Source organism: Malurus melanocephalus, unplaced genomic scaffold (assembly GCF_030028575.1).
Source record: "Malurus melanocephalus ecotype Western Australia unplaced genomic scaffold, MMel_1.1 scaffold_959, whole genome shotgun sequence".
Lineage (NCBI taxonomy): Eukaryota > Metazoa > Chordata > Aves > Passeriformes > Maluridae > Malurus > Malurus melanocephalus.
Window position 1 is genome coordinate 12,323 of NW_026624191.1, and position 13,477 is coordinate 25,799.

Below are 13,477 nucleotides of genomic sequence, written 5' to 3' on the forward strand. Positions count from 1 at the left end.
CCTGGGAAAATCACCCCAGAAGAATCAGAAGGATGTGAACCCAYGAACCCACGTTCCATCCACATCAGCCACCCCGACTCAGAGGAGTGGGGAAGAACCAACATCCAGCACAGAGCACTCATAAATGATTCCTCGAGCAGGAGGATGAAGAGATGTCAGTGAGGACACGTTTGGATGTGAAGGAGTCCCAGCAGCTCAGCACCCAGGGATTCCCCCACCCACAGTGCACAGCTCTCTCTGGAGGCTGCTGGCCTGGTTTCTGTGCTGTTTGAAACCTCAAACACTCCCACACTGAGGATGTGTGGGATARTGGGAATGCTGACAGCACGGAGCAGATTGGGAACTGCTCCCTCCTCAAACACCAAACCACTGCCACTGGAGGAATCCTGGCTTTGTCCATCAAATCTGGCACRGGGCTTTGCCCACTTTCCCAATAAATGTCCTTTTGCACGTGCCAGGCCTTGCCATCCCATTCCCATTAACAACACACGACCTTCAGGAATTCCTGACATGAAATGAGCAGTCAGGCTACCCAAAAATAAATAGGAAATTGGAAATGGCTTCTGTGTCCAGCTTGAGGAACATTTGGCTCTACAATTTGCTGCCTAAATTCGCTGTAACAACTCTCTCTTCCATTCCTATCTTGCAATCAAATCTACAACAGTGGGGGGAATAAAAAAGGGCAAAAAACAAAAGGTAAATTTTGCTGTAACAACTGTCTTTTCCATTCCTACCTTGCAATCAAATCTACAGCAGTGGGGGGAAAAAAAGGGCAAAAAAAAAGGCAAATTTCGCTGTAACAACCCTCTTTTCCATTCCTACCTTGCAATCAAATCTACAGCACTGGGGAAAAAAAAGGGCAAAAAACAAAAGGCAAATTTCGCTGTAATAACTCTCTTTTCCATTCCTATCCTGCAATCAAATCTACAGCAGTGGGGGAAAAAAAAAGGGCAAAAAACAAAAGGCAAATACTCTACTTGAATTGCTGGTCTTTGGTGCTCCTAGTTTTAGCCAGGAATCTCTCAGCCAACTTCTCCAAATTCCTCGAGTAATCCATCTCAATCTCGGCCTTCTTGCGGAAGAAATCCTGCAAATCCTGCAGCAATTGGACCCGAAGCTCGCACTGCTGGTCAAGGCATTTCAGCTGCTCCACCAACTGGGCACGGATCTCTGCAACAAATAAAAGCACTGCAGATTAAACACAGTCCTGTGACAGCAAACACCATCACAATTCTCCAGGAAAAACATCATTTAAAAATATTCCCCTTCGTCAGCGCCAGCCAAGCTCCCTTGTGGTGATGTCTGCAGGCAGAAYGTGGCTGGGGTTGAATTTTGGAAACACCAAAGGCAGGGAATCCACCCCAAAATCTGCAATGAGGTGCACAGCAAAGCTTTGGAGTGAGGAGTGCATCATTTACAAGAGTGAAGTGCATTTTTGGCACGGGGAGCGAGCGGTCACTGCCTAAAAATGTCCTGAATTTGAGTGTGGAGAAAGGACTGGATGCTACAACACCCCGGCCAATTCTCCGCAGGGAATCTCGCTCCAATTCCTCTGCAAACTACTCCTGATGCAGAAAGGAGACGTTTGCACATTCTGGGGCACTCCCCAAAGGCACCACGKTGGGATTATTCAGTTTGTTCCTCAGTCTCCAGCTGTGCAGCTCATTAGAAACTGAGCCATGAAAGAGATGGAGAAACCCCTCCGGAGAGCCAACAGCACAGAGCTCCCAGYGGGGAATCATCTCCAGGAAGGCTCCTTTTCCTTTTAAAATATCTGCAAGTAGCACATCCCCATCTGAGGACCCCACAAAGCACAAAAATAGGTGTTAATATTATAATTTATATTAATTATTAATGCGTATTCATAATCACAGCGTAATTATTACAAATATCTCCACATTAGCACAGTATTTTACTAAACAGTTTTCARGCATTTTTACAACTACAAAAGCTTCTCCTATTTTAAAACTTCTCCCATTTTACAACTATGAAAGCTTCTGCCATCAGCCWTGTGATGTCTTTATCCCACTGACCCTGAATTTGAGGGACAGAATAGTAAAAATGACTCACTCAGGTCAAGCAGGGCAAGAAACCACAGCAGAAGCGTGTCAGCCCCGGCGTAAAAATGCAGAAATATTCAGTGGTGCAGCCAGCAAAGGCTATTTGGCTTTTACMCAGGCAATAAACTCAACATGAAATCAATAAAATATGCCCTTTCATCGAAAGGTCTTTGAGCAGAGGAGCCTGGATCTGAGCGCTGCTGCCTCCAAAGGTTTTCCAGGATGTGTCATTCCAGGCTCAATCCAAAACTGGCAATAAAATTTCGGGGTTTCCAGCAGTCACAGCTTTGCTCACACCTCCACGCTGTGACTGTGGGCACCCACAGCTCCATCACCACGAGGGATCATTTCCCAAATGKGATTTTTATTTTAATCGACGGCTTCGCCGCTGATTCCTGAAATACGGAAAAATCACGGAGAGCAGCTTGGCTCCTCTCTGAGTTTGTCCCTTTGCCCAGGAAATAAAAAAAAATAAAAAAAACCAAGCCAACCATCTGGACCTCCACGGTTTCATTGCTGCCATGCACTCCCAGGATCGTGCTCACATCTGCTGGGACRGTTTTAGGGAATCTGGGATTCGCAGCGAACAAACCCCGCGTCTTTATTTTAGGGACTCCAAAACCCAAACCACATGTATGAAAACACGGCTCCCAGTCAGCCTTGCCAAAAAGGGAAAAAAAAAAAGGAAAAAATCTGCACAAATGTGGGGTTTTGGAGCTTGAAGATGACCTTGGTTAGCACTGGATTTGGTGGTTCTGAACTTCTCAGCCAGTGGCACTCGGGGGTTTTTGCTGCAAGGAGAAAATCCAAGCAGCAAGGCTGTTGAAAGGGAGGAGTCAACACTGTAATGTGGGGTAAAGATGGTCAGGTTTATTTTTTTCCCCTAGGAGAGAAACTTAAAAAGCAGAAAACTTGTGTTTCTTCAGCAGGAAACACAAAATTACAGGCAAACCCACCAACATGAGCTGCTCGTGCACTTCCTAAATCCAAACCACTCCAGCACCGCTGTCTCCCCGGGGTTTGGGGTACCCAGCTCAGGTGGGAAGAATGTGGGGTCACCCCAGGCAGGGCTCTGCACCCTCCAGGGSTGGCTCCAAGGGTGCTGAGGACACAAATCCATGAAGAACCCATCCCTGGATCTGCAGGGAGCCACACCAGGTGAGATCTGCACGCAGCTTCGCAGATTCCTGTGCTTTTGAGGTGCCTTTGTTGTTTGCCCCGTCCCAGCCGGTGTTTCAGGATCAGCAGGGCCTGGCAGGGCCACGGGGAGAGATGAGATCCTCTCTCACACATCAGATCTGCCAGAATTTATGTAAAACTTCTCTGCTGACGCTCAACATGCGCTGCACGCACTCAGCTCCGGCCCCAGACACAAAAACCGCTGGAGGATCTGCCCGGCTCTGCCCCTGACAGGTTCAACCAGGGAAATGCAAACCAGACACCCCCATCCCACCCCAGGCTTTGCCACTGAGACTTTTTAAAGCACAGGAGGTGATAACAGCACCAAAATTGTCAGTTCAGCAGTGTTTCCTTGCTGCAATCACTCCATCCTCCTGATCCTTAACCTGGCGCTCACCTGCAGCTCCAACATCCAAAAATGAAAATCCTTCAGCACAAGAAGCATCAGGAAGCTCTTCCTCCCTTTGTGTTTTCTCCTCCACCCTTTCCTCACCAAAAAGGGATGGGCCCAACACAGAAACAACTCTGTGACCTTTGCAGAAGCCACTGGACAAAAGACACTAATTTTAGCAAGTTGTGGACTCATCGAAAGGGATCRCACAAGGAAAATACCCCGAGCAGCYCTGGGATTTTCTGCTAAGCACTTTAAGAAAGAGGATCACGATTCGAATGCAGCAAATATTTTGTTTACCTGTGATGTTTTTATTTTTGCATTTAGGGATTGCTCACCTGCAATTTTTCAGAAACCAGGAACCCTGTTGGCATGAACGAGCAAGAAAAGAGGATTGGGGTAGGGATGGCAAATCCAAAATTCAGCTCAGACACAGCATGACCACCCACCCTCCTTGGTGCCACRACTGATGGATTTTTTATGAGAGCAACAACCCAAAAAATTTGGGTGCTTCATCATGGTCTCAACTGCAAAAGCAGAAATAAATAAATGAAAATAATTCATTTTAATAATAAAATAAAAAGGACCACCTCCAAAAAGCAGAGAGAGATAGGAAGATCAGCAGAGCACGAGTGTTTTAATTATAAAATTACAGAAGAGCTCTCGAGGCTTCAAACACAGCTCCCACCGAACAGCAGCAAAGAAACAGCAACTTTTCCTTGGGTGTGAAACGCGATCTCAGCGTTTTTTTCCTGAAAATCGAGGCCGTGTTCGGGAGGGGAGCGGCGCCAGCTGATGGGAACAATGCGCCATTCAGCCGCGGCTTATCGCGGGGCCACCTCGCTCATCTTTCAAACCCCGCGCTCCCCTCCGCCCCGAAATCAAACCCAGAGCGCAGGAATTTCCTGAGGCTTACAGGGGCTTTCTGCAGGATGAAGTGCCYGCTTGTTTTCCCGCTGCTTACACAAGCAGGAGATGTTTTCTTGCTGCCCTTGCTCTGAGCACATCCCCCGGCCCAAACCCAGGGTGACCAAATTACACGGGACCTTTTCACATCCCCAGTCACAACAACCACCCCAGTCCTGAATTCCCGGCTCCTGCACTTTTTAATTTGCACAGGTTATTAGGTTAACAGCCGTTTAAACACCGAAAAAAGCCTTTCCCCCTCCTTGCCTGGAGATTTCAGCAGTGCYACCCACTGTGATTGTGGAAGAAACTTCTGCCAGTGCCTAAAGGTGGATGAGCACACGCCAAAATCAAGGTCGAGCTGCCTGTGGCAAAATTCGGATTAAACACCAGGTATTCTCATTGCCAGCCTTGCCCTGGATYGCTGAATTGTCTCTTTTGTATTTCCAGCTCACGTGGCTGGCGACGACGGAATGCAAACATCCTCAGGAGGCACGGAGGAGTTTTCCATCCACTCAAACCAAACCAGGGATTGGTTTCCATCACCTGGGCACGAAGTCACCTGGGTCACTGAGGGACAGTCATTGTGTAACTCTGGACAGTTGCGTAACTCCATTTTTCTCCTTTCTGCAGCCGCCTTCTCAACGCTCCCTTGGCACGCAGGAGGCRGCTCCGGTTTACAATGAATTCAGGGGGTCAGGAAGGATCTTTTGCTTTCTGTATTTCAGTCACATTTGTGATTCCCTGCCCAGAGAAGCTGCCCCATCCCTGGAAGTGTCCAGGTTGGACAGAGCTTGGAGCACCCGGGAAGGTGCCCTCTGCCATGGCATGGGGTGGGTTGAGATGAGATGAAAGGTTCTTTCCAACCCAAACCATTCCATGATCCTCCACGTCCTCAAACGACACCAAACCCAGCAGTTTCTGCAAAGCTCCTGACAGGAATCTGTGTTTTCATCAGACAATTCCACCCGGAGYAGGGGATGTGCCTGGGACTGCGCCTTGCCCTTGTACAGCACACAACGTCCACCTTGTGGAAAACAATTCACCAAACTTGGCTTTTTACGGGTTAAGTATCCCATAAAGTTGGAACATAGACCCAAACCTGAAAAAGAATTTACCAAATTTGACTTTTTAAGGGTTAAGTATCCTGTAAAGTCTGAATATGGAAACATTCTGAAAAGGAATTCACCAAACTTGTCTTTTTAAGGGTTAAGCATCCTACAAAGTTGGAACATGGAAACAAACCTTCTGAAAAGAAATTCACCAAACTCGCCTTTTTAAGGGTTGACTATCCCATAAAGTTGGAATGTGGAAACAAACCTGAAAAGGAGTTCACCAAACTTGACTTTTTAATGGTTAAGTATCCTGTAAAGTAGGAAAATGGAAACAAACCTGCTGAAAAGAAATTCACCAAATTTGACTTCTTAAGGGTTAAGCAACCTATAAAGTTGGATTGTGGAATCAAACCTTCTGAAAAGGAATTCACCAAATTTGACTTTTTAAGGGTTAAGAATCCTATAAAGCTGGAACATGGAACCAACTTGCTCATTCTTCCACGGGTCATGCAGTGAGTTAAATGAGGAGCTCAGAGCCAGGAGCCCTCCCTGCCCGGTCACCCCACGCACCCTGAGCCACATTCCTGCGCCCAGCAGGACCACGTTCCTCCCTGGGAAGGGTTTCACTCCTGCCAGGGCTCCCTGGAACCGCTCGAACCGGATGGCAGCAGGGTGAATCACAGGCTGATGCCAGCACAGGGCACCAGCAGAAGGCACGAGCAGCTCTGGTTCCATCTCCCAAGGAATCCCCGCCCTAGCCCGGTGCCACGCGGCATCAAAGGATGACGGGCTTGGGAAAGGAGTGGGATGGCAGCAGAACACAAGCAGCGAGCCCCAGCTCCCGCCCTGATGGAACAGCAAATCCTCTCACCCACACGGAGCCGCTGCGAGGGGCAGAGCCCCAAACCCACGCGGTGCCCACAGGGACTGTCCCCTCCCCATGGCACTGTCACGGGACTGAGCACAGGCAGCGGCCCAGGGCGAGCAGGACCCAGCAGGAATGGGGACGGGCAGCAGCACTCGGGGTGTAGCTGAGTTATCCCTGAGTTATCCCAGGATAACCCAGATACCCCTAAGGATAACTCAGTTACCCTAAAAACAACCAGCATAACTCAGTTCACCCTTGGGATAACCAGGATAACCCAGATTCCCCTAAGGATAACCAGGATAACTCAGTTTTCCCTTGGGATAACCAGGATAACTCAGTTACCCCCAAGGATAACCAAGGTAACTCAGTGATCCCCTAAGGATAACCAGGATAACTCAGTTCTCTCTTGGGATAACCAGGATAACTCCATCACCCTAAGAATAACCACAGTAACTCAGTTACCCCTAAGGATAATAAGGATAACGCAGTTCTCCCTTGGATAACCAGGATAACTCCATCACCCCAGGATAACTCAGTTCTAAGGATAACCAGGATAGCTCAATTCTCCCTTGGGATAACCAGGATAACTCAGTTACCCTAAAAACAACCAATATAACTCAGTTCTCCCTTGGGATAACCAGCATAACTCAGTTATCCCTCGGGATAACCCAGTTCCCCTAAGGATAACCAGGATAACCCAGATACCCCTAAGGATAACCAGGATAACTCAGTTACCCTAAAAACAACCAGTGTAACTCAGTTCTCCCTTGGGATAACCGGGATAACTCAGTTCTCCCTAAGGATACCAGGATAACCCAATTCCCCTAAGGATAACCAGGATAACCCAGTTCCCCTAAGGATAATCAGGGTAACTCAGTTACCCTAAAAACAACCAGCGTAACTCAGTTCTCCCTTGGGATAACCGGGATAACTCAGTTCTCCCTAAGGATACCAGGATAACTCCATCATCCTAAGGATAACCAGGATAACTCAGTTACCCTAAAAACAACCAGGGTAACTCAGTTCTCTCTTGGGATAACCAGGATAACTCCATTACCCTAAGGGAAAACCAGGGTAACTCAGTTATTCCTAAGGACAACCAGGATAATTCGATTACTCTAAGGATAACCAGGATAACTCAGTTACCCTGAGGATAACCAGGATAATTCCATCACCCTAAGGATAACCAGGGTAACTCAGTTACCCTAAAAACAACCAGGATAACACAGTTCTCCCTTGGGATAACCATGATAACTCCATCACCCCAGCATAACTCAGTTCTAAGGATAATCAGGATAAGTCAGTCACCCCTCAGGATAACCAGGATAACTCAGTTCTCCCTTGGGATAACCGGGATAACTCAGTTACCCCTCAGGATTCCCAACACAGCAATCCCCCAAAGGAGCATTAAAAGCACACTCAGCTCTCACACGAGCTCATCTCCAGGCTCCTCCAGCACAGGGAATGCAAGAAAGGCCAAAATGAATTAAATCTCAATTTCAGACCAAGCTGGAGCAGGGATTTGGGATCTCTCATCCTTTTTCCAGCCCCCATCTCCTGGGAGCTGCMATGAGATGTCCCACCCTCCATCTTTGGAGACTCCATGGGAGTGAAATTAAAAATCACAGCTGAGTTTGAAGCCACTCAAAAAGTTAAAACCATCCAACACCACAAGCCGTGAGTAAAAGCAATAACTGTTTAAATAATGTTTAAATACCAATAACTTCCAGAGAATGCGCTGAATCACATTTTTTGACGTGTTCTCGCCACACCACTGAATTATTCACTTTTCTCCTGCCATCACACACAGGAGGCTGCACTCCAAGAGGGATGGATTTGGTATTTCTGACTTCTTTTATTGGTACATGATTACAAACAGGGCTGTGACTAATGACAGCCCCGGCCCAGCCACCCCAACGTGGCTGGGAGATTTAATGACTTCCAAAAGCCTTTATTCATTAACAGCAAGAATTCCAGGGAGCAAGCTGTGTCACCAGCCAAAAGCTGTTGATCATCACAGCCTTAAAACATCTCCCTGGTAATCTAAAAGCCTGGCTTTGAAGTGAAAATGATATAAGAGGAGGAAATGCAGCCTTTTGTTTAAGAGCAGAGCCAGGAGGGAGATTCAGGTTCATAACCAGCCCTGGAAAAGGTAAATATTCCTTCTCCAGCCAGATATTCCATTTGAGGCATAACAGCAACGGGTAACACACACTGACAAGAATCCCTTTGTAGTTAYAAATATATAAACAGAGCTGGAGGTGTTGGGAGCTGCAATTCTTTCCAGCAGAGATTGATGAAATTGTTTTGAGGTGCAAGATGAGCGCTCGGAGATTTGCATTAATGAGGCGAAAGAAGAGGACGCCAGACGTGCTTGAAAGCAAAAATCAAGGCTGGTCTCGGTCTCAGGGAAGCTCTGAGGACATTCAGCTTTTATTTCCTCACCTCCACCCTAAAATTTGGGCATCAGGCATTCCTTGGGGCTCCAAGGGCCGCTCGTAGGAGCGTGGCAGTCACTGTGTCTGTGCAGGGTGATGCCTCCAGCATAGTTGGGACCTGGAAAATTTGTGATTCCAAAGAATCCCATGGAGCATAGCCACACTGGACATTGGTTTTCCACCTCCACGCAAAAACAAACCCAAACCACTCATCTAATATTTCCACACTGCAAATTGATGTGAGCTTTCAGACCTGCAAAGCTTTCAAGTAAAGGCTCAAAATTCTGCAATTAAAATTGACCAAGTTGCCGAGGCATTTAATCCATCCACTATTCAAATGAAATATTCAATTTTTTTTTTCCCTGACTCACGAAGGCTCCCTTTGCTATCACCACCATGCTGTTGACTTTCAGGGAGAACATTTCAGAGCAGAATTCCGATTAAATTCCCCCGTGCAGGTAATTCCTGGTCCCAATTCCACCAGCAGAACGTGAGCAACTCCCCCGAACAGCCCCGATAAGAAGCCGTGTTTGAGTACAGCGGGCAATAATCCTTCTATTTTTAGGTTCTACAACTGTTTGTTCCAAACAAATAAAAATTTATCGATACATTCCGAACTCCCCGAGCAAACAGAGGCAGCGCCTCCTCCCCGGGAAGTCCCACAGCTATTTTAGGATTTTCTGCGCTCAGTTAAAGGTTTTCCCCCAAGTGACGCTGAGCCAAAACTTAAAAAAAAAAAACAACAAAAAAAACCTCAGGCAAAGCTTTGTTTATGCTTTCCCATTTTTTGAATGCTGGAAAAAAGTATTATGGCCGAGTTGTAGAATTGCGTTTTATCGCTGGTTTGCAGCATGGGATTACATAGTAAACAAATTCAAAGTCATTTTGACACATGGATTATTATTGCAATCAAAGACAACACACACTCAAAGTTCATATTTTCAAGATTTGGAGAATAATTTGAACTAAAAACCCCTTTTTGTAGTCTCCTGTAAAGATCACCCTGAGCGTTGTGTGCCCTGGGAGGCAGGAATTGCTTTGGGCCCACTGAACAACCTGGAATAAAATGTTCTCCAAACAATTTTTTTTTTATAATTATTTCAATGGTTTCTTCTCCTGCAGCGTGACAAAGCCAACACTGCAGAGCTGGCAGAAAATTTGGTGAATATTTTTAATATAAAGGGKTTTTTTTCCKGCTTTAGTTCCCTTTCTGCTTCCAGCCCTGGGCAAACCAAGYGTCCCCAAAGCCCCAAACTCAGAGATTTTCCAGCACATTCTCCATCTGCTCACCCAAATCTTTCTCCCAGAAAGAAAAGATTCTTTCCTCAAACCCTGCTGTGTTAATCACAAAAAAAAAAAAGTGTTATCAGAGTGAGGAGCTGGAGATTAACAACAGTTATCAGCAACAACAGGGAGTAAATTCAGCGAGGAGAAACGCTGAGCATGTGCTGGACACATTTCCAATCTGATTTCTCACCAAACCAAGGCTGGTTATGACTAAAATGAACATTTTTGGATCCTTCCTGGGAGGGAGGGCAGGACTGGGGATTTCCAGCGGGATCCCGTTCCAAGGAAGGGAAATTTAACCCCTGCTCCTCCAGCAGCCCTTGGACACCCCAATCCCACCATCATCCAACTTCCAACAGCACTGACACCACCTTAAATACCTCAAACCCCACMAAAAAAATCATGAAAGAATGGAACATCCATTCCTTGGGGAAGGAACACCCAGTTTGGGGAAGGAACACCCAGTTTGGGGAAAGTTCACAGCAATGATCAATCCTGGGGAGCACCAGAGCGCGAAAACGAATCCAAAGGACCCAAAAGTGTGGGAAATGCACAGAAACAGCCTGCAGGAACCAGGTTAATCATTCATTTGCATTCATTTCATAATTCCATGAGCTGCCTGGGCGTGGGGAGGGAGGGAGCCCGGGCTCTTCCCTTCAGAACAGGAGGAGATTTGAATGAAGAATGTGGAACTGCCGCGCTCACAAAGGAGCTCGGGTGCCTTTGTGCAGGGAGAGGCTGCGCTTGCTCTCGACACAAAAATCTGTTTGTTCTCGAATAAATCCATCAGGAAGAGGCAGCAGAACAGGTCCAGGAGCCCAAAGCTGGGTTAAGGTGCTGCTGACCCTGAGCAGCTCCTGCTCCTCTGCTCAGGAACATCCCAAGGGACAGCTCTGTTCAGGAGCTCCTGGATCCACCARAGCTGGGTCAGGGTTTGGATGGATCCACTGGAGGGGTTTTGGTGGATATCAGGATAAGGTTCTGCACCTCCCTCTCCCCAAAACTCAGCCCTGGACTGATGGGTGCCAAAACTCTTTGTGCAAGAGCCCAAAAACACTTGGTTGTATTTTTCTTTCACCCCAAACCTATAAGAATTCTGATGCAGGAAGGCGGATTTTAGGGTTAAGAGAAAGCAAAACCACAATCCTTTCGTATTCTCCAAACAATTCTGGCACATTGCTCCCAACTCCCGTTTCCAGCAGTTTCTGCTGTGTTTTTCTGGCTTATTTTAGAGAGAGTTTCTCTCTGCAGCCCATCACCTCCCCTGCCCTTCCTCTACTCCCCTGCTCCCTGTAGTAGCTGTTGAGTAGCCACAAAACCTTACAAACACCTTCCTTCTGAGCASTAAGATTTCCTCTGCTGCTGCTGATTAAAACAGAAGTTAAACAACATCTCCTTCACCTTCCAAACCCCTTCCTCCACGAGTTTCAGCTGCTTTGTGTCAAACACCACGAGGGGTTTATTTTAACAGCAGAACAGCCCTAAACCGAAGTCAATTCCCCATTAAAAATGTGTAATATGATCATTATTTCTGGCACTTCCCATATGCTCTCAGTGCCTCGGTTCACTCCAGGAATCCCAGTTGAATCTGCCACGTTCCAGACACACAAAAACACATCCAGAGGTGAGGAACAGCATCCACACACAAAGAAATGGATGAAATCCTCCACAGCACTAATTATCTATTCAGGAAAACAGTCCAAGGATGGCTCAAATTCCCCAGACCAAACTCCCATCTGCCTCTGCAAAAATTTCATTAATTCGATGTTATATTTTTTTTTTCTCTATCAAGGGTGCTCAAAGTTTGGAACTGCTGAAGAATGTGGGATTCAAGAACCCAGAAGCAGCATAAAAATGGAAAAAAATCACTATTTCATCTCAACTCTCAACTAGAGCTAAGAGTTACTCTCTCACACAGAATTCTTTCCGGCAAAGTAACAACACGCATATTTGTCAAATGAATAAAAAAAAAACGTTTGTCAAATGAATAAATCTGTCAAATGAATAAATGAATAAAATGGCTTCAATTCCCCAGACCCAATTCCTGGCCACCTCTGTAAAAACTTCATTAATTTGATGTGATCATTTTTTATTTCTCCATCTTAAAGTTTGCCTTGAGCAAAAGGCTGCTCCAAGTTTGGAAGAGCTGAAGAACGTGGGATGCAAATATGAAAAAAATCACAATTTCTCCTCAACTCACAAGAGCTGAGAGTTTCTCCCTTACYCACAATTAACAAAGTAACATCAAGCATTTTTGTCAAATGAATAAAATTGTTAGAACAGAAGTGGCAATTTACAACTTACACGCCTTAATCTCCCCAATTAAAGGAAAAAAATCCTTTGGTGTCAGATGTCAGATTATGTCAGATATTTAGAGATACAAACAGAATGATTAATGCYGGTGTCTAATTGAATTTCACCTCAGGATTTCTTTGCCTGACTCTGTCTTTGGTAGCTAACCCGTTAATGTGAATAAATTGAGAAAGAAATGAAGAGAGGAACAAAAGGGGACATGGAAACGCTCCTCCAGCACAGCAAAACYCAATTTCAAAATCACTTCCAGCAGGCTGCTGAATTCCAGGGGTTTCTCAGGCAGCGAGGGGAAAGGCAGACACATGGGTTAGCTTTTTTAATTGCATGGAAGAGTTTCATCCTTGCTTTGTGCTAAAAAGAACCAACACCAATTCACCTGAATGGTTCTTAAAATAAMAGAGAAAATAAAAAAGGAGAAAAGGAGGAGGGTCCGTTTTTAAAATCCATTAATTAGAGAAGAGTGGAAGATAATTTTGGGTTAGTCCCACCACTRCAGAAGCATCCTGCAAGGAAATCCTGGGAATGAAGACACTTCTGGTGCCACCAGAGCATCCCACTGAGATGGACCCATCTGGTCCATTCCAGGGGTTTCTTAGGCAGAAAGGGGAAAGTCAGACACATAGGATTGTTTTTTTTAATTGCATGGAAGATTTTCATCCTTGCTTTGTGCTAAAAAGAACCAACTCCAATTCACCTGGAATATTTCTTAAAGATCAAAAAAAAAAAGAAGTGGATGAGGCTCTATTTTAAAAATCTAGTGGTTAGAGAAGAGTGGAAGATACCTTTAGGTTAGTCCAGAAGCATCCTGCAGGGAAATCCTGGGAATGGAAACACTTTTGGTGCCCCCAGAGCATCCCCTCGTGGTGCCACTGAGATGAACCCACCTGGTCGTTCCCGAGCAGCCCAGCCCGGGCCAGGCCAGCAGCCCCCAGCCCTGGAGAGATGAACCATGGAGGATCCTGCGGGGCTCCTCGTGCCCT

General features: G+C 46.2%; 1 protein-coding gene across 1 annotated transcript in view; it reads right to left on the reverse strand.

The window, feature by feature from the left end:
- Positions 1-940: 940 nt before the first annotated feature.
- Positions 941-13,477, reverse strand: part of LOC130585762 (SLIT-ROBO Rho GTPase-activating protein 2C-like) — a 39,103-nt gene continuing 26,566 nt past the window's right edge. The window contains exon 2 of the mRNA XM_057386381.1: positions 941-1,170. Within this exon, the coding sequence (XP_057242364.1) occupies positions 974-1,170 (197 nt within the window). The 3' untranslated portion in view covers positions 941-973. The remainder of the gene's footprint in view (positions 1,171-13,477) is intronic.